The following is a 22,712-nucleotide window of genomic DNA, read 5'->3' on the forward strand; positions in this document are numbered from 1 at the left end:
GGCCAGGACGTAACCAACACATCACACTGAATGTGGAGTGGAGATGTGTTTTTGTGTGTTGGCACTGGTCTGTGCAGCATCGACGTGTTTGTCTGTGCACTCGTATGACTATATCTGCGTGTGTGCGTGCCTATGTGTGTGTGTGTGTGTGTGTGTGTGTGTGTGTGTGTGTGTGTTAATGTATGCATGTGTTTGTGTGTCCTTCTATCTGTGTGTTGCCATCCTTCCTGACTCTGTATGTATTTTGATAGAGGCCGTTTTATGCCCAAGGCTCAGCTCACTGAATATGTATTTCAGCAGGTGTAACCCTCCCCCAAAACATAGTTAACCTCTATCTCTCTCATATGAAACATTTGAATGTGTGTGTGCGCGTGTGACACACACACACACACACACACACACACACACACACACACACACACACACACACACACACACACACGCATTCTCCATGTATATTCATTCACACCAACAATGGGTTGTAGGCCAAGATAAAAAATAAATAAAACACGTGCATACATCTACACACATGGAGCAAGACAACTATTCCTAATCTCCGAGTTTGAATAGAAATTGATACATTGAAGAAAAAAAAGCAGGAAAAATGAACACGATTCCCATTTATACCTTTGCAACTTTCCCTGAAGGGTCTTGAGAAATCCCACTCCGTCTCGTTGAATGGAATCATGCCCGGGCCGCCCGCGGGAGATTAGCAGTGTTCCAAATGGATGTGCCACGCTAATTTGGCTTAACTTGGAATAATTTCCACATTTTTATACTTTTCTTTATTCACTAGGAGAAGGAAGGTGCTGTTGAACTTTGCTTCAGGTGTGTAGCCGTAACCTCCTTGTCATTGCATTGAAATGGCCTCTTCAGCAGCAGCCTGTAGCAAATCAGGACATCTATAGGACATATGGCGTGTGCTCACTTAACACCACATACATGTGTGTGACACACATGGATTGGATTTACATGAAGCCCTCGCAGGAGCTCAGAGCACTGGACGATTGCCAGTGCAGCTCATCCAATGGCAATTCTTTCAAGACATTAGATGCAGTCATACTGAACCACTGCAGTCAGTGTAACCCACATTACCTTTATTCATTTGTTTGAGTTTAGAGATTGGAGTTGAAAAAGTACGCGTTTAATGATTTCTGTATCCCTCTTTTCATAAACCATAACTTGCCCCGAGGGAAGGTTTGTTGAATGGTACAGTATGATGTCCTTCCAGAATAATCCTGCCACACAGGAATTGAGTCTGTTTGTTGCTGCACTGGAGCTCACTCTACAGTACATACAGTATGAGCCCCAGTCAAATACCCAGGTGTGCATTCATAACCTGGGAGCTGGCCCCAGAGTCTGTGTGAAAACAAGAGGTTTACCAGCGTCTTGTTGGGTGTCGCCTGCCTACATAACCCCATACGCCGCCCTCAAAGGGCACCGAGTGCAAGCTCAGTGTCTGTGAAGGATCCCGGAAAGATGGAAACATCGCCAGGATTAATTTAACCTGCTCAGGACGGGAACCCCTTTTGGTGTTTTTAAAGCATACTTTAGCAATACTTTAGCTATTGAAAAATAGCAATACTTTAGCTATTGAAAAATAGCAATACTTTAGCTATTGAAAAATACAAGCTCATACAAGTGCACTTGGTGAGCGGCACACTGAAAATGTGGTGCAAATCTTTGAATATACGGTATACAGTATTCTTTCAGAGCAAACGTTTTTAAGTAAAATCTTTGCTTCTGGGGGTCCTTGGAACAACATATTTTCAGATGGGGGTCGGCGGCCAAATTCATATAATTTCTGGGGTCCTACAGTAGTTAGAGCAACCACTGACATAGAAACGGTTTTTCAGAAGAAGTGTCAGGATTTAGAAGGCATTTGTAGAGTCGTCCTCACTCAGTGCTAAATGGGTTAAATGAACAGAGGAGGGAAAGGTTCCTGTCGGCCGGGTCGCGAGCTCCGCCCGGGCACCGCTTCAGTCCATCTCTCCCTCGCTGATTTCACTCCTCCCTGCACACTTCCCCTCATTCCTCCCATTCTTCCGGCTGTCACTGACCCCCCCCCCCAATCCACTGACTTTTTTCCTCTTTTCGCTATCTTTTGTTCGTAGGCGGCTGGCTCACTCTACACTTAGATGCTCTGATCTTTAGGATTTTCATCAGGTTTCCGCTTCATGAATTATGTGTCTTATTTTCATATAAAGAAAAGTTGGAAGCCAGCCAGCCAGTGTAGTGTGTGCTGCATGCGTTTTGTGCTGGGGAAAGTTTGAGATGAGCAAGAAGTTTGACATTATCTCCGTATTTACATAAAGGCTTTGAGAAGTGGTGAAACTTGGATCTTCTGTCAGCTATTAGCTGAAACATCAAGATGCAGGCAAAAGTTGACTTGGGCACACATACTGTACAATATCTTTACATTGGTGCTTTTAATTAGTTTAAAACTTTAAATGTGTGTGTATTTGCATGCGTATCTTTTAGATACGCATGCAGGTACATTTATTGATGCATATCGTCACTGTTGGGCAGAACGCCAGAAACCTATTATTTAACTTTAAGTGTTTTTTCGTAAATCAATGCCCTGCAGCAGATCTGCAAGCTTCGTGACGCGTTTTGAGCTAGATCTGCTACCTTTGCTATACTGTTGAATTTGAATCCTGAAAAGCAACAGTTTTTGACATCTATGTCCAAAACTGTATGTAGGACAGTATGTATGAGGTCTCCACCCGACAAGAGATTATATACTGTAGGGTCGGGTGAGAAGAGAGTGGGCTCTACTTTTTATTATAATTGCTGTATAGACACACATACAGTACTGTACACCTCCATTGAACCAATACCCTAGCTATGTTTCCTTTCCCATCTCCTGGTAGCACATCACATCTCTTTGAGTCGGTGCTTCTCAAGCTTTTCTGCATCAGGGCCCACTTGACAATTTTGAAAGCATTCATGGACCACCCATCTGACCACTTAACAATAACACACGGCAAAAAGTGTATGTTACCCCTCCCACCCCCCAAAGTGTATGTTACCCCTCCCACCCCCCAAAGTGTATGTTACCCCTCCCACCCCTACCCCTCCCACCCCCCAAAATTCCCGCTCCAAACGAGCCACAGCCTTGGTATCTTGTACAATTGGCAAAAAGCAATACATACAAATAACACATGAGCACGTTTATTATAATGACCAATCAATTGGGTCAATGGAACCTCTACATAGTATTAGTTCTTATGTATCATTACAACTTCTTAATATTTATGTGTATATATTATCATTACACTGACTCTTAGTGTTTTGCCAAATATTTGGGGGCCCACTGGAAATACCCTCTCGGCCCACTGGTTGAGAACCACTGCTTTAAGTTAATCAAAGAAAGGCTCCAAATGAACCAGCGTTTATGAGGGAGGGATGTGAGAGCTTCCACACCAGGGGAGCCAGGGGGCCAGAGGCCTCTCTCCGTTCCCAGCCTTTTGTTTTCACGGCGTGGGCTGGCTCCAAATTGAAATTAGAATAAATTAGCATTATTTAATTGAGTTCGCACAAGGCTGTGATATTTCTTAATTAGCTTGCACCGAGGGTTCGCCCGGGTAGGGGACTGCACAGACACTGTGGAGTTTTGCGGAGGTTGCTGGGATGATACTCTGGGCGTCTTTCTTATATCTTTTTTTCCATAATGTGTGAGAGAACGGGACAGATGTTGCCTGTCCTGTCGTGACCCCTCCTCTGTATTTAAGCGCATCTCGTCTTTCTCTCACCACCTTGAAGTCTTACATCCTGTCTTTCAGAATGTGGACCAACGTTTTTCTACTTGGATGTACAGTACCTACTGTAGGTCATGTAAGTAATTAATGGAGCGGTATGTGACGTTTATGCGTGACATTTGAAAGATGCCTACTTTTCCCATTTAATTGTTTAATTGCGGCTTACCTACTGTCGTCTGTCGACACTGAAATCTGCACGATCACTTGCTCAGGACCAACTATAATAATCGTGATGGGAATCTTGTCAAATTATTGTTTTGCTAAATGTTCAATTTAAACCATGAATACATTTAAACAACCTAGAGGTGAGCATAGTTAATTAGGTTTGAGAGTGGTTTTGGCGTTTTCAGCACCCTCTCTCTGGTGGACAAATGCATTATAGACAGACAGACAGACAGACAGACAGACAGACAGACAGACAGCAATAGTTCCGCATCGCTTCGCAGCTCAACTAATAAGCAATGAAAAGTGAGTGAGTTTGACCCCAGGTAATAAATAGGTCTGTCCCTGCTTGAGACCAGGGCCATTGAACACACACACGGTTTCTCTCATTTTGCCCGGCTGGCCCTTCCATAAGCTATGTAATATTAGGAGAATAATCCGTTGGAGGAGTTCGGGGTAAGGCAGTATACTTCTCAATGTCCTTCTCTTCTCCCTGCACGGGACCCCACCCACCCAGTCCCCTCCAACCCCATTTGCTCTCTTTGAGTGGTCTTGTTATTGGATCTGCTGAGAGAGTCGAGACTCAGTTCCTGCTCCGAATACAGCGGAGGTCCAATCACTGGGGTTCCTGTTGTGGTGTGGTGCTGCAGGGCACAGCTGTCACCAGGGGGGGGAGGGGGACATGGTCATTAGTCATCATCATGGCCCAAATGCTCAAACTTCACCCAACTAACGGATTGTCTCCACCAGGCCGAAGAGTATGTCCGTCCGTCTCGCCGTCTGTTACCAGCTAATCTCCGGCACCGTTAACCCGGTCGATACCAAACTGTGCAACACACACACTCCCTGAATGCTAATGATGAACCTCTGCCCCAATTTTTCCACAACGGCCGGTTATAGCGCCACCATGAGGCTGATTTTGGCCTCATGGTGGCGCTATACACACACACACACACCAACCAATGAGTGTATGTGTGTGTGTGTGTCTTTCCCTTTGCTAGCTACTGAGGCCAAGGGTCCGAATAGCATAGTGGACAAGAGCAAAGAGGTATGGTAACTTTATCTTAATCCGTTCATACTCTGCCCCTCGTCCAGGTGTGTGTGGCCCTAAACACATTTCCATACATAATTCGTACACATTTTATCCATACATCATGCAAATCGGTATACACTATCTCCATGGTCATCTGATCAACACAGATCTGTACGCTTTCCCATTCCATCGCGATTGACTAAGATCGCCTTCCAAAGTTTGCAGGATTGGTCCATTTTAAACAAAATGCCTCAAATCTTGAACACAGCGTGCAATTTCCGTAAAATTATGCATGCACATTCCCACTATAGGCAGAGGAAGAAATACCACATACAAAAACTAATCTTCCTCATGGTGCCGCTATAACAGGCCAATTCATGTGTTCACCTACCGGTATATCTGCACCGATCTGTGTACAACTTTTTTTGCGCACTCCTCGAGGCCAAGGAAAAACCTTTGCCCTGCATTTTCCACATCTGCCTGTTATAGTGCCATCATGAGGCCAATCTTTGCTAAACACATTTCTTCATATTACTCGTACAGATTCTGTCCATACATCACACAAATTGGTATGCATTACCTATATAGTCATGTGTTCAACACAGATCTGTTACATTTTTCATATATTACTCATACACATTTTGTCCAAACATCACAAATGAGCATTTGTGCCTGTCACAGATATGTGCAGAGCAAGTTCAGTCAGTTAACCTCAGTGCAGTTGCTGCTGGCCGTTAATTGGGCCGCCTCAGCATCACGCTCTCATCCACATGATTCACTCAGCCAATCACACACTCACTCCATCTTCATACCAGCTACTTTAACTGGAAGGTTTGCATTTCTCCTCCTGCTTGCTTGCTTGCTGCAGCTGTATACAAACCTGCTGCTCACCCGCCTCCACCCCAGCTACCACCTGTCGTTTTGGATCTACTGTTTAGGTACGGGGGATTCGGAGTCCCTATGGCCGGGACTGATGCGCTACCTAAAAAGCAGATCCAATTCATCGCCAAACCATAATAAACATATTTCTCATTTATATTCTATAATATAATATCTATTCCATCCATTCTTGAGTTGTCCTGATTGAAAAGCTCTTACTTTGGTGGAGACCTGTGCCCCGAGGGGCACTTTTTCTAGCTTGTTTTGTCTTCCTGGGCTACTGATCCTGTTTCAAAGGCTGATAACAGTTAAGGCAATGGGTAGATTGGTAATGGGTTATTTTCTATAAAGAGTTCTGCTTGGATTTTATTTTAGACGAGGCACGTGTGGCATCAGAGAAAGGGCCTTAATCACCACTTCTGTCGCTTGACAGAAGCTGTTTATCTTCAATATATTGTTTAGGGAAGAGGTTTTTATTGGTATGAAGAACACTCTGGCTCTGAACCTTGAACTTTATGGGCCTTTTATTTATGGATATTATGGGCTCTCATTTTGAAGATGTATTCTACTGTTAAAGTATGCTTGTTTTAAGTTACTCTAGATAAAGTCAGCTACTGCGTGCTTAAGGGTAAATTTGGTAAATAAGGGTACATTTATCCATGACTACTTTCTCAACTTGTCTTTAGGAATGTCTGACACTACTTATATGAAAGGGATTTGCGGAGCAGGAAGAAGAGGTGCTGGTGGTACACTGTAATTATTTATCAAATTGAACCACAAATTACACTTACAGCTAAATAAATGTGTATTTTATGAATCGTTGACAATTTAATTCTGTCCTGAGATGCCATAAATAGACGAGCTTTTGTATCTACGTCTTGTCTGTGTACGTGTACTGTGTGTGTGTGTGTGTGTGTGTGTGTGTGTGTGTGTGTGTGTGTGTGTGTGTGTGTGTGTGTGCGCGCACACAGCTGGCCATGCACCTGCTCGTTAGCATGTGGAGAGGGATATGTTTTGATCCTGTTATTGTAATGCGGCTATCATTTATTCTCCTTCGCCACTGCTGGGTGCGTTGTTGAGTTCACCACGACTTAAGCATTGCAAAGAGCTCTCTTTCTCTCTCTCTCTCCAACACTGTCTCTCTCTCTCTCCAACACTGTCTCTCTCTCTCTCTCTCTCTCTCTCTCTCTCTCTCTCTCTCTGCTTCCTCCTAAATACCCACATCGTACCGGTGTAAAAGGGCCCTCCGCATTGCACAGCTTGTAATCTGCCTGTGGTAAGTCCTCCCTTGGTTTTATCAGCCAAGGATTACCTCACAAGCTCACAGAGAGAAGGAGAGAGGGAGAAGTAAAGGCAGACAGACAGAGAGAGACAGAGGGATGGTCAGAGAAAGAGAGAGTAAGAGAGAGGACAATCAAAAAAGCAAGCCACATGAGAGTTAGGCAGAGAGAGAGAGAGAACGAGGGAAGCAGAGAGAATTGGGAAAACAAGTCAAACAGAAAATGATGAAGATTGACCAAAATGAAAACAGATGAGTGTGTAATCTGCTCCCCAGAGAGAGAGAGAGAGAGAGAGAGACCTCGTTTTGAGTTGAAGGGAAGTTTAGAGGGGGAATTGACTAATCCCTGCATGATTGATGTGTGCTGTGGGAGGCTCTGTAGCAGTCTAATAGGGCTTATGAGGATGCACAAAAATTCTGTGTGTGTGTGTGTGTGTGTGTGTGTGTGTGTGTGTGTGTGTGTGCTCATGTGACGTCCATTTTTACATGTGACAAGGAAATATGCAATTCAATTGTGTGCGAAGATCTGATGCACGCACACACACACACACACACACACACACACACACACACACACACACACACCAACCAATGAGTGTATGTGTGTGTGTGTGTGTGTGTGTGTGTCTTTCCCTTTGCTAGCTACTGAGGCCAAGGGTCCGAATAGCATAGTGGACAAGAGCAAAGAGGTATGGTAACTTTATCTTAATCTGTTCATACTCTGCCCCTCGTCCAGGTGTGTGTGGCCCTAAACCCAGAAGATGATGGGTGTGTGGGGTAGGGGGAGAGGATGCGTGTGGGGTAGGAAGAGAGGAAGTTTAAGGGGGCCTTTGGTGAGGGGATACTGGTCCACTCACTCTAGGGTACTCCTCCCTGGACCCCCGAGATATCACAGACCCCCCACATGTCCCACAGTTCTTCAGTCATACCTCCGCCCCCCCCCCCCCAACCCTCCTTCAATCTTAAGTGGCCACCAGCATATTTTAATTGAATTAAACCCGTTGCACTCCAGAATTTAAAAAAGGGGACCATTGAAGTGCCTTGTGAATTAGTCTTGGTGATTTGTCTGTCAAATAGTGTGCAGGGTAAGGGTGTGTGTGTTTCAGTAAAAGAGAGTGCGAGCACCAATGATAAGGCTTTAATTACCTCTTTATAAACCCCCCACCCGACCCCGTCTCCCCTCACAGGCTACTACAGTATGCAGGTGTGTGCTCGCGGCCACCACAGGAAATATTAACCAGCCTGGAGCCCACTCGTAGATCTCACTGAGGGATCAATGCTGTAGGTTTTCATTTGAGCACTCTTCCTATCGGCTCACTTGACCTTAACAAGGTTTGGCACCGAGGCACTCCTCTGACAGACCCCAAGAGTCCCTTTTATGATGCTAATGCAGCCAGGAAACCACACAGGGTCTCTCGCGCTAAAGCACAATATGTCTCGAGGGTTGCCTTTTGATTTTTGCCGATGTGGCATTTTGGAATGTTGCAAGTCATTCTGGGTCACATCAGCAGCTCAGTATCTACAGTGTTGTGGAGAAGAGTGATTCTCAACCTTTTTGAGGGGCGCCATCCCCTCCGACGTCTGGCTTTCAGACATGACGTCATGTGGCAGCCAAGTCTATGGACTTTTAATGTTTGTCTTATTCATGCCCCACCAAAAATCTGCAAGCCCCCAAAAATCAACATGCCCCACCAAAAAGTATAAAAAAGTGAAAGTGCCGATCTTCAAGCTAACACAAGATGAAAACAACAACAAAAAACATCTCTATTAAAAAGCTCCACTCACTTCACACAAGTGTGATTTTTTTAATTTCAAGGAACCCCAGTTTCATATGCTTTAGTCCATAGACCCCCATTTGAAACGACTTTTATGTCTATAGTACCTCAATCTACACTGAAAACTTTATCTCTTGGAGTTACAGACCCATAATGGTTCACTTGGTTCCTAACTATGGATCACTTAGCTGGGACCCCTTTGAACTCCCTCAAGGACCTGGACCCCACATTGAGAGAGAGTGTCCTATACAAGTATACTGTCTGTTCCTTTATACCCAGAAATCAGTTGGGAAGCGGAGAAGGGAGAGAGCATTATGAGAAGCATCAGGAGAGAAGGCAGGATTCAAATGTACAGGCAACGGTCCCTCACAATACAAAAGGGGATTTGAACGGATTGAATGTGCTGCTGGTCATTCTATTCCATCCCAGTTCAGAAGCAGGGCAATGCAGTCCCTGGAACAGAGGTCACAACTACAATCTGTTGTCACTATTCCCGCTTATATTCATTGCAAACCAATTCAGCGTCAACTTTTGATACTTTGCCTATTCCCTATATTGCACTTTATTGGGCAAAGAGTGAAGTCTGAAGTTAAATTTACACACACATGCCATTGCCCACACAGCCCCCAACCCACACAGCGAAATCCGGAGTGTTCATTTAAAATATTGGTCCATACCAGCATCAATGCAGGCTGTCTGCTTCTCTTTAACTTTGCTTGTCTTAACTTTTGTCATTGACCCCCCCACCCCCTCCCGCCTGCGTCTTACATTTATGTATTGTACACCACCATGCCCCCCCCCCCCCCCCCCCCCCCCACACACACACACACACACACACTCCTTCCGTTCTGTCTGCTTGTGTGTTGCATTCTGGAGCCCCCCTGCCACAGCACACCCCTCCCTCCCTTCCTACCACAGCCCCTCCCCTGGCTATGTGCGCGGGGGTGTGTGTGTGTGTGTGTTGTTGCGTGTGTATTCTGATCAGGAGTGCCGGCCCGTCACAAGGGGTGACTTTGTAATTATGTTCATTTTAATTGGCTTCGCTATCAACCCGTCTCATCACTTTATGAGCCCACGCCAAGCTGGACAATGGCGGTCTGCAGTGGCGAGGGGGGTGGGGAGTGGGGGGTTCGGGCGGGGGGGGGGGGGGTGGTAACTGCTGTGCGGAGAGTCGGGACCACCCCCCCACTTACATACACATCCCTGTCAGCCTCTTCTACCTGCACAGCCTAATTCCTGAAGTGGCCTCTTTAATGAGTTTTCCCTGCCGGCACGTAGATTAATTGATAAATGATGGCCTTATCGGCACGGCTGATCTCTGAACCCAGCGCACCCCTAATTTGTTTGTTGAAGACCGCAGTTAAAAGGAGATTAATGCTGTATAGATTTATGGGAGCATGATGGCACCTCAATTGCCCCCCCCCAGCCCTCTTCTCTCCTCTTCTCTCCTCTCCTCTCCCTCCCTCCTCTTCCTCCTTGTCCTACGGCCTTTGAGTTTCTCTTCAAGAAAGCGAGAGCAGGGAGGAGAGGAAGTGCGACTGCACTGGCTGAGAAAGAGTTGGTTGAGATCTCTCGCGCCGAATCCAATACTGTTGGACACGAAACCATTTGGGTTTTTACACGGTCCACTACATTGTAGAATACTGGAGTCTTTCCTCCACAGATCCATTGAATGTACATGGTTTTTCTTTTTCGTAATTTTCATAACTACGTTAATTCTGTTTGGAAAAAGGGGCCACACAGGGAGAGGCCAGATAAATGAGGAGAGAGAGAGAAAGACGGACGGACAGACAGACGGACACAGACAAAACATACAGGAGAGAAACTGATCTATGAAAGGAGACTGGGCTTTGCTTTATTTGAGTACAAATTAATGGAGCAAGTGGTCGCTGGACAGAAGTGGTCTGTTTCGGCTATATACTTCATTCATGTAACATGTAACATTCACTGTAGGGTGAAGATGTGGTCTAGAACCATCACTTCACTTTTGCAAACATTTGTGAGCCTAGAATGTTATTTATTTAAAAAAAAACAGAGATGCACTCATCAGTGGCAACCTGAGTGAACATTTCCAGGTCTGTATGACCTTGTGTGCGTGCCAGAAGAGCATGCACACATTGCTTCACACATTGCTTCTGGTAGGAAGATGTGATACAGACGTGATATAGATGGAGGGAGGGAGAGTGAGATAGAGGGATATTGAGAGATGGGTTTGATGGGTGAAGGTGACCACACACTGTATGATATTAGCAATCTTAGTGTCGTCACAGATGACATTTTGTAGTCGATACCCACAATTTTGTTTGGGCCGTGTGACTGATGCTAGGATAATTCTGATGTCAAAAATGACTTCGGAAGTTGTACATACAGGCTTTGTGTTACGTCATAGGCAATCATTCATTATATGCTGGTCTATGTGCATACATTTTCATGAAATATGGCATGTAGATATTATCAGCTCCCTTTGGAGCCAAGTCAAGACAGGGTCCAAATATCCCCTTTTGTGTAGTTTTCTCGAGGTAGAACATCATCCTGGTATATGACCGTAACTACCTACTGTATTTAGTTGTCGTTTCTGCGCACAATCTCAATTCATCTTGCACAGTCTGACAAGGTGAATAAACATGATTTTACATTTGTCATGGCGCACAGTGTGATATGTCATGATCGCACTGTATAAGAGGGCCAAAACAGTGCAGTGTGCAAGCATCTTTCACTGACAGTGGAGAGGAGAAAACAGAGGACCAGTAGGAGTAGGACCAGTAGTTGAACCATGGAGGCGTTTGGACTGTCACTGCTATGGAATAAATTAAATGTAATCCTAGTTTCATGGAAGACAGCAACAATACTGATAAAAGAGACAGAAACAGAGAGAGAGAGAGAGAGAGGGACTAGGATTATAAAACATAGAAGATGCATTCAAAGACAGGAAGACGAGGCAGGTGGGCTGAGGAGGTGTTTGGAAACTCTCCACTCTTTGGACAAGGTGTCTGGTTTACGCTTCATGGTTTACGCTGCATCCCATTTGGAAAGGGACCACATACAGACGAAGAAAGACGGAGGTAGATGGGTAGATAAGAATTATGAGAAAAAGAGAGTGAGAGAGACTGTGACGATTACAGTGTGTAAAACAGAGGTGCCTTTGCCAATGGCAGCGTTGCCTTGTTTGTCCTAACAGGATCCTCAGCTTCCATATTGTCGATTTCCATCCAGCATCTCCACCCCCTCGACTGCCTTTTTTCCCCCCTTCTGCAGCCAAAGCTAATTTGCGGAGGCGTGAGTGTGGGTAATGCTACAGCCGCATCCCTGACAAGCTAAAGCCAGCGCTTACACCGCATCGTGCCCCCGTGCTACAGCGAACGGGCGGGCGGGCACACAGTGAGCTGGCACACTCTGTGCCCGCTTTGTCTCATGCCTCCTCCAAAACGGTGTTATTTGATGTTGATTTTATTATTTACATTTTTTTGGTCCAATTTCTTTTTCAGAGCTCCGCCTCTTCGTCTCTCCTGTGTGTGCGTGCGTGCGCACGTTTTTGTTTTTTTACACTTACTGCACGTTTTTCTACGCCTGTGAATTGGACCGGGCCTTGGAAGCGACACAGGCCTGGAAAACAATACTGCTTTTCTGGTTTAGCATATTGCTCCCATTTACAGGAGCCAAACGCCACAGGCCCCCCTCACTTGGCCTGCAGGTTTACTGCTAGACGGGATTCATATCTGCGTGTGTGTGTGTGTGTGTGTGTGTGTGTGTGTGTGTGTGTGTGTGTGTGTGTGCGTGTGCGTGTGCGCCCCGCTGTGCTGCATGTGTTTACACGCCACTTTTCAACATTGTCTTCCGGATGAAATTGCGTCTAACTGCGATGCGATGGGTTGTCGGTAAATTTGAGGTGAAACAAAAAGTCACATTGACTGGAGTTGAACCTTTTAAATTATACGCTGAATATTCATGAACACCGTTTCCGTTGAAATTAATCCTGCGGCGCACAGAAATCATACCATGTTCCTACTAAACCGTGTCCATAACATTGCCCAAATAGGATCGCATATTTTAACCTTCTGTTGTATGACGAAATTTACACAATCCTACAAGGTAGGGATGCTGTAGAGCAGTGGTTTTCAACCGGTGGGTCCGGGGACCACCAGTGGTTCCAGGTGGTCCCCAGCTAAATGATGGAGAGTTGGTAACCAAATGGACTCTTATAGATCTTTAACTCTTGAGAGCGTAAAATGAATAATGGGCCTTGACATGAAAAGGGTTTGAAAAGCACTGCTGTAGAGCTACGTGGTTAGTAACTGTGGTTCCATGAAAACATACAAAGCAATATGTTATGAACGGCTTAAAGGACAAAGATCACACCAGAGTAAAGCAGACACACTTCTGTGACGACGGACTGTTAGTTTACCGCTTACAATAAATCTTTATACTATGGCAACATCTTGGGATACTAATGTAGTCTGATAACAGACATACAGTATGTAGAGTATGTCCACTTTAATACTGTGCCAATAATTGTCTGTTCAGCACATAATCACATTTTTGAAAATGATGATGGGTTGCGTTAAAGCAACCAAATGTGAAAATAACAACCCATTATTAAAACTTAAAACAACCACTTATGCCACAAACCATGGATCAATGTGGAATTTGTGTGCCTGTGTGCAGGCAGCCGTGCGTGTGTCCATGCATGCGTGTGTGCATGTGCTTAACTGTGTTGTGTCGTAGACACAAAGTACAGGTAGAGAAATCTGTGAACACTACTGTATTCACGTTATACAGTACACTGCAGCTTAGACACACAGACACCAGTTTGAATGAGACTAACCACAATAGAATGCACGCACGGGTCCCACGCACACACGCTCGCGCGCACACACACACACACACACACACACACACACACACACACACACACACACACACAGTCTCTCTAGACAGTGGCCCCTCCAGTGTGCTAGTACAACAGTAATGTGATATTTCTTTGTATGTTAATGTGTATTATTTTCCATGGTACACTTGCTCGCCCTCATCCTGTTCCAGCCTTTTGTCTCTCTCTCTCCACCCTCCACATCTCAATTTACATAATTGAACTTTTGATTGGACTTTTCTCTTCCTCCCATACCGCATCTCTTTCTTTCTCTCCCTCCATTCTCACCTGCGTTTGAAATAATAATTTCATGGGTTTCGTGACACAAGGTTGGATTATTTTCCCTTTCCTTATTTATTACAGCAATTTAAAGACTTCACAACCCAGAAAGCTCAGATTAGACAAATTACTTGTTTTCCATTGAAGGTGCAATTTAAGTGTTGTGTTAAGTGGTGAGCTTAACAAGACTCATTTTTATTGTTAACAGGCATCCATCCCTTTCAAAGGGTTGTACATTGCGTATGTCATTGTGTGTGCATGTGCTATTTAGTTTTTAGCTACAACACCCTTCCCAAAACCATCCAACAAGCAGATACCATTGCATCTTTTAAAACTCTTCTCAAAACATACTTGTTCAGAAAAGCATTGACCCCCCCAGCCCCGTTGAATGTTTGTTCACTGAACTCTGTCTGTATTTTTATTTTTATCTATTACATTGTTGTTGTTTTTATATTGTATCTTTAAATATGCTTTCTACTGTAGGCCAGCTGGCTGTAAGTTCTTGATTTGCTATGGTGCATCCATTTAAATGTGTTACATTTTCCTGTGAATTTGTTGTACAGCACTTTGTGACTTTGTCCAGAAAAGTGCTATATATAATTATTAACTACTAAAGCCACTCGGTTGGTCGTGCATGGAATACAGTATCCTCTGTTTTCTTCCCACCGTCGTCAAGTCATCTTAAATGTAAACCGCACGTCCCGTTCTCTGTGATAGCAGGTAGACTTAACTAATAACATTACTATTTAAACATTTCATCCAGACAAAAATGTCGGGTAAGTGACATGAATCCTAGTAAAACAAAAATCAGACCCGTCTGAAGTGAGTGGTACTGTGTGTGTGTGTGTGTGTGTGTGTGTGTGTGTGTGTGTGTTAGGGCTTTCACTTATAGTGATTTTTACTAGTCGACTAGGTGATTAACTAGGTCTACCTATTATGTAAAAAAGCTTTTTTTATTAATAGTTGTACATTTAAAAACTGTGTACATTGGTGACTATAACTATAATCTAGCTGATCTTGAGGCTGATATTTTTTTTCTCCTTATCAACTAGTCAACTAATACCAACAAGGTTGACTAGTGGATCTACTAGTCCACTAGTTGCATAGTAGACTAGTTGCTTAAAGCCCTAATGTGTGAGTGTGTGTGTGTAAACTGTACATATTATAAAGCATATGTACAGAAACTATACTATACGATACGCTATACAGTATGTGTCCATTGGAGTGTGTGCATTAGGAGAAATGGGTGGGGGTTGGGTGGGGTTGCCGTGAGCTTCTTGAGCGGATTACAAGTTTTAAAGAGTAGGAGATCCAACACCTCCTCAAATGTGACACTCTCTGACACCGCTTTGAAGACATGAAAGTGAGATTGGAAGACTTGGGAGCGTCTTTTCTCTCCACAGAGTTATGGGTTCATGTCATTGGGCTGGGGCCAGTTAGCTTCCCATTCATGCGTTATGCCCCGGAGTGAGAGACAAAGCCGACACTTAAAGCTTTTGACTGGCATCTATTTTTTTTCCCCTTTTTTTTTATGACGCTCAAAGGGCCAGTTTTCAATGCCTCCTCTGCACAGGCTGGGCAGAGGATAGACATAGACATGTGATTGAAATATTTTGGAAGTGAACTTGAAGCCTGGGTGAGCCTTAGGTTACTCCTCTGTCTGACAGGCATTAGACCGACAACACCGTCGCTCCCGACATGCGTGGCCAGTTACAACTAACCCGTGGCCGGCTAAAACTCACCTGTGGCTCCCGACATGCATGGCAGGTTAAAACTAACCCGTGGCTCCCGACATGCATGGCAGGTTAAAACTAACCTGTGGCTCCCGATATGCGTGGCAGGTTAAAACTAACCTGTGGCTCCCGACATGCGTGGCAGGTTAAAACTAACCTGTGGCTCCCGACATGCGTGGCAGGTTAAAACTAACCTGTGGCTCCCGACATGCGTGGCATGTGAAATAGTTGACATGGTGGCTTTTCCCTGTTTTGTTAATCAGCCATGACTGTTGCTGTAGCTTTGACATTTGCCCTTTGCACTTACTTGTACTATCAAATGCCTGAAAACACTGTAGATGTAGATCATAGTCAGTCCAACACTTGCAAACCAAATATCTCAAACACTCTCTTTGTAATTTGTCATGGAATTTGCGGTGCACCTTCATGGTACCCAGAGGATGAACTGATTTTGGTGACCCCATGTACCATCCTTAGGCCCAACATTTCCACTTACATGATGGGGGAGTGACATACAGCAAAGGCTGTCGGGATCGGGAGTCGAACCCTCGGCACACTGCCAGACTGGACCGCTGAGCCATGACCCAGGCCGACCCCATGACCTTTCACACAAGATATCTCAAATGTATCGGTGCGACACTTTGGTCCCAAACAAGATATCTCAAAAACGACTACCTATTGTACTACCTGGGGTGTTGACCTCGAGGGGTCTTGTTTTTTCCTAGCAAACGAGATACGATTACCCAATCCTAGGTCCTTCTGAACCTTTTGGGTCCATTTGGGTCATTTTTTTACATTATCTGATTTACATAAAATGTATTGTGTTTACTTTGTTTCAATTATCCCTATCATTGTTCACCCCTCTTCCCCATTACCCCATTAAAACCGGGAAAGCCGCAGTTTTAGATTTTTGCGTGTGTCAGCTATTCAAAAATAGTAGATATAGAAGCTCACATGGGGTCAATTTATGCCGCGCTGCGAGCTTGTACATCCGCAATGTTTGAACATTTATAAATAAATAAAAAATCAGACCAGTCTGAAGCGAGTGGTGCAACAGCACCCCCTATTAGTACTCTAAACGGACATAGTCACATACAGGACATAGGTTGGGACAAAGCTGTTCCTTGGAGTGGTTGCACCATTCAAAAATAAAGTGAAGAGAACTACTGACTGACAACTACAATACATTTTGTAGAATCAGCCTCAGTTCCTAATGGGTCTTATACCACACCAAAATCTTCTGCACAGCCTCCCTCAAAATGCAGCAGATGACCAAACCCTCTGACATCGCAGTCCAACACGAAGCTTCCATTCCGCTTCTAGTTATTCCCCTCTTCTGTGTTGTCATTCTGGTATTGTAGATAGCTAAGCGACTTCCCCTTCCTCTCTCGCTCTCTCTTTCCCTCTCTTGTCCTTTTCTCCTCCCTCCCTTTTATCTTTTTTTTCCTCTCTTGCCCCCGTCGGATGTATGCTGTTGACACCCAGACATCAGGAATAATGGAATCTCTTGTCGGTGTGTTGTTTGTGGCCCGAGCAGCAGCCGGTAAGGGCTGGGTATAATAGTAGGCTGGGAGAGAGAGGCGGTTCATGTGGCTCTGATAGTAATGAACGTTGCCTTTTCATTTTTTAATATGGAATGTTTGTGGGGCAGAGCTGGCGCTATCCGCTAATCCTACCCCGCAGCCGAGGTAGCTACATGGCTCTGTCACACAGACACACACACACACACACACACACACACACGCACACGCAGAGCCACACATACCTTGCTTGAGGCGAGACAGCAAACTGTTTGATAAGTCGCTATGTTCTTTTTTTTTTTTGTCCTCTGGTCCTCATGAAATTTTTACCCCGTGCGTGCGTGCGTGCGTGCGTGCGTGCGTGCGTGCGTGCGTGTGTGCGTGTCTTAAGGAAATGTGGCCTGCTGTTTCTGTAGAGCGAGATATGATATTTTGTCCAATGTTTGATGGATATGGAGAACCTGGAGTATGTAGATGCATTGGTATTGCCTTTTATCCAGGCAGAGCATAATGAAACGATGTGTATGGCTGATTGGGGAAATTACATCAACATATTGTTGTTAGTGGGGGAGAGTCAATGCATATAGCAGTCGCATATCACATGTGGTAAAATGAAACCACGTATCTGCATGGAAATGGTTTTCACAAGTGGGGAGAATTGCTAGTGTATGTTTTAAATCATACAGTGCCAGACTATTGAATATATTTCCTGTAATGAAACTCACTCAACATGTCAGAGACCACAACACATGTAAACATTCAGTTTAGATCAGGAAAATGGGCAAAAACAAATCCCATAATTGCAATTTTGTGCATCTTTCTCTGTGTTAGTAGCAGTCGTGGGTGGTTTAAGCACCAATGATGAAACACCTTGTTCGATCCCCAGGTGGTGTTGCATGTCAATCACCCTCACTGTCCTGTTTCTACTCTGTCCTGTCAATAATATTAAAAACAGAAATAAAAAGAGTAGTACGGGTGGCTGTGCATACCACATAATATTATAGTCATTCCCTCAGGGTGCCTGTGTTCGTCTCTCTGTCGTCCTGAAGAATTAAATCTTTAGTTTTTTGCTTTTCTACCTCATTGATAGTTTCAAGTGAAGACTGACAGGAAAGAGGGAGAGAGAGAAGGGGAGAGACATGCAGCAAAGGTCGTCATGAACGGGACTCGAACACGTGATCCACTGTCAGGCCAGAGTCTATTATGTGGCATGCGCCTGGACCACTAGGCCAGCGGGCGCCCCAATAATTAAATTATGTTTAAATAATAATGATATTCACTCACATATAGCGGCCAGCCATTTCTGTGGAAATTAAATGTATCCATAATAGTCGCTCGTGAACCCTAGCGTCCTATTCTGGCCATGCCATAATAGGGGAACATTCTGTGAAAATAAGCAATCATATAGATCTACAAACGTGTCGTAAGTTTGTAAATGGGCTATTTTGGGTGAAGAGATTTGGTGTGAAAGGAGGGACACGTATAGATCTTTGGGGGACATTGGTCAAGGAAGTATACAGTAATGTGGTTTAAGTGGTTATTTGCCAGTTACTCGACATGAATGTTTTTTGTTGTTGTATGCGTGGATGGTCAATATCTAATGAATGATTAGGGTGGGCCTATATGCATGTAGGTGCACGTATATGCATTGTACACTGTTTTCTGTGGTGTGTGTGTGTGAGTACAGGCAGTGCAGTGCGACTCTGCAGTGTGTATCTAATTGCTTTAATAGCACCTGCGCTCTAATCCCAGGTAATTAGAGCGCTGCTTTCAACTCGTCACTTGAAACAACTGAAAGATGGCCCAAAGCGAGACACACACACACAGAGTGCTGTGTGAGTGCTCTCTGTGTGTACCAAAATGCAACATTCAGCACAAAAACGTGCACATGTGCAGATGCACACTACACACGCACAACGCTCATACACGATCACAAACGCACATTGGCACTTACACGACACACAATCACAAGGAACAAGAGGGAAAGGGTGCCCTTAATTTTTATAGCCTTTGTGACTACATCCACACTTTTATATTGTATTAGTACATACATTTGTGTGTACAGCACCGATGTACATCCACCAAATACTGTATAACTGTATTTGTATAACACTTAAAATACTGTACATTATACAGTATTATAGATTGTATAATGTGCAGTCAGTGGTAATCAAAAACCTTCAAAGTCTATGCATTTGATCACAGACCCCTATTAGAAAGGATTCTGTGACAGGGATCTCCATAAGAGAAGATCCGTCAATTGAACTGTGCCTCATTTTGTTTGGTACGCCCTGGAACCCCTTCAAAGACCCCTGGGGATCCCCGGACCCCACATTGAGAACCGCTGCTGTACAACCATAAAACCTGTTCCCACGAACAAAAGAACCACAACGTTCTTTTCAGTAGTTTTGTTTGGGTTGACCTCATGGCTCCGCCACATAATGGCTACCGTGCTCTTCTACGTGTCGACCGTCAGATTTATCGCCTCCCTTCCCTCTCCCTCCTTCCCCCCCCCCCCCCCCCCCCTCCCCTCTGCATGTGTGTGAGCGGCGCAGGCATTGTCGCGGTCGTCTAAAAAAAATGTGTCTGGAGAAGCTGTGGGGAAAGGTTAAGGCCCTCTTTTAAAAGATGAGCCGGAAATGTCAAGTGTTTGTCCCTCAGGCTCTCTCTCGCTTTCTTTCTGTCTCTTCTCTCTTGCTGAAGTCACAGTGCCATGGGGGCCAACACGACACTACGTGCGCGTGCATGTGCGCGCGCGCACACACACACACACACACACACACACACACACACACACACACGCAAGCATGTCTGCACACATAGGTGCATAACTATTAGCTACATTTGTACACCCATGCATGCAGGAGCATTCACACACACACACACACGATCCTTACTGGTTTTAAGTCATGTCATATCCAATCACATTTCACTTCTACTATTCTATTCTATTGGGTGTAGTACCAAGAGACAGTGGTTTTGATCTCGGTCATGAGTCTCTCCTGTCTTGCAATTGCACAGAACAGCCAATAGAGGGGGTTGTTTGGCCACCACAGGATGTGCGGCAGGACCGAAGCTGCCCTTAGTCAGTCAGGGTCAGTTCTCAAAAACTTCACCTCACTTTCTGTCCTGGAGGAGAATGCTAGTTCTGGTTGTCGGTATCAATCAATATTATAATTATAAAATGTTATAGCAATAATTAAGATATTGATATTGAGCATGTCAACTGTTTGTGTTTATTCTATTTTATGTGAACATTTATTTTCTATTGTTTTTAATATTGTAAAGCACAGAATAATGAAAAGTACTAAACAAATAGTTTATTGTTGTTATATTACAATTACTATTGGCATGTTGTTAGTTTATGTGCAGCCATGCCACCATCATGAAGAAATTGCATATTTTGTAATGTATAATTGAGTTAATTTAATTGTAGCCTTGTTTCAGTGTGATTGTTCAGTGCACAATAACGAATATGGATTTTGAACATATTTCATAGCTCTTTTGATCACTGCCCCATATCGAATTAAATGGAATTTTAATGACGTTATTGTTAATTTTGTCGTTTCTGGTCCAAGCCCTCCAAAATAATCAGAGGCTTATGCGGTATCTGTGCGTCCATAACCAGATTAAACCAATAGCCAGCTGAATCATCAGAATGACATTGGTTCCGCTGCCCATCTGAATGGGTCCGCCACACCAAGGATTTGTGGGATTTGGAGTCTGGGCAGCTGAGACACTCCCATTGGTCAAAGCGCCGGCCCAGATAAGACTTCAAAGGCGGAGCTAATTAATAAGATGTTTACATTATCCACGCTTGCACGCCGCTTTGAGTACAACTCTTCATTAGTGTATGTGTGTGCGTGCATACGTGTCGTGTGTAACGTGGCGCTTCTCCATATGCTGAAACATACTGTGAAGCTAATTGGAGGAGGGCTCAAAGTAGAAAAACACAATATTCTGCTCAAAAACTAACAGCTCTTCCCATGTCATCTGTGTTTTACTTGGAACATTAAAGACGGTCTGAAGCAACAGAGAAGGCAAAACGAGTTTAGGCACGGCAAGTTTATTTGTATAGCAATTCAATCTGTTTTACATAAAACATTAAGCAAAAGAAAAACAATTAATAAAAGTACTTTTGAATTCAATAAGAAGAAGAAATAAAAGAGCAAAAACCCGACAAATAAGAGCGATGTCTTGTTGTGCTTGCAATAATTGATCCATGGGTCCATCCTGATTGACTTATTGACCTGTATGATTCACACCATAAATCTAGCTCATACTTGAAGATGCAAAGAAACCAATCATTTCCTCCCATCTGCAATTTAAAGGATAGCGCCGGCGTATTGATTTATTGTTTTATTTTTATTCCATTGACAAAATATATCATTGTTAAAATGTGGTCACGTAAAAAATACAATACACATTTATATAACTCTCTACACTGTAATCTGCTAAATTAAAGTACTAGAAGGAAATACTATGAATCAATATCACATCCACTACTGTTTTTTGCCATTTTTTGTTTCACCATAGTGAATTCGCAGAATGATACTAGCCTGACAACACGTCTGCTCTAATGCAGTGCAATATTTGTCTCTAAAGCATTTTCTTTAAAACACAGGTGGTTTTATTTAGGCTTAGTCAGGCCTTCATTGTCAGTTGTTATACATATATACATACATTTGATAAATTAAAATGATGCATAAACACCAGTGAAACTCACACCTCTCCCTCCCCTCTCTGTTCTGTCCTCTTCTCTCCTGCGCCTCTAGCCCAGTCCCATTCCCAGTCCAGTGCTGGGAGGAAAGCCCAATGCCAGCCAGTCCCTGCTGGCCTGGTGTCGGGAGGTCACCAAGAACTACCGTGGTGTGAAGATAACCAACTTCACCACATCATGGAGGAACGGCCTGGCCTTCTGCGCCCTGCTGCACCACTTCAGACCCGATGCCATGTAGGACGCACGCACACGCACACGCACACACACACACACACGCACACACACGCACGCACGAATCTAAGTAAATCCATTAAATTAGAAGAAAGGAATGTTGAAAATAGCCGATCTACAAGCTCACAATGCGGCACGAAGCGACGCATTGTGGGCTTGTAGACACATGCACACACACAGCTCATGCCTAGACATGCATGCTGCCCTTCACAGACAAACACAAACACGCATGTAAACATGCAGATTCATAGACAAATGTGTCAGCAAAGAATGCAATAGTGCAGACTACTCAACACCGACTTGGAACTAATGTATACAGACTGAGACTAACGGGTAACACATTCACAGACCTCCCAAATGTTCAGGTTTTTCAAGCATATGCAGGCATAAAAACACACTTTCTTTCACCCCATAAACGATGCTTACATTGTGGTACTGTGTGTGTGTGTGTGTGTGTGTGTGTGTGTGTTAAATTA

General features: G+C 44.2%; 1 protein-coding gene across 1 annotated transcript in view; it reads left to right on the forward strand.

Annotated features, from left to right (window-relative positions):
* ehbp1 (EH domain binding protein 1) overlaps positions 1–22,712 on the forward strand; it is a 191,363-nt gene that overhangs the window by 71,725 nt on the left and 96,926 nt on the right. Inside the window, exon 11 of the mRNA XM_080782946.1 lies at positions 22,061–22,239. Coding sequence (XP_080639072.1) covers positions 22,061–22,239 — 179 coding nt within the window. The remainder of the gene's footprint in view (positions 1–22,060; positions 22,240–22,712) is intronic.

Source organism: Protomyctophum bolini (assembly GCF_963924005.1).
Source record: "Protomyctophum bolini genome assembly, chromosome: 14".
NCBI lineage: Eukaryota > Metazoa > Chordata > Actinopteri > Myctophiformes > Myctophidae > Protomyctophum > Protomyctophum bolini.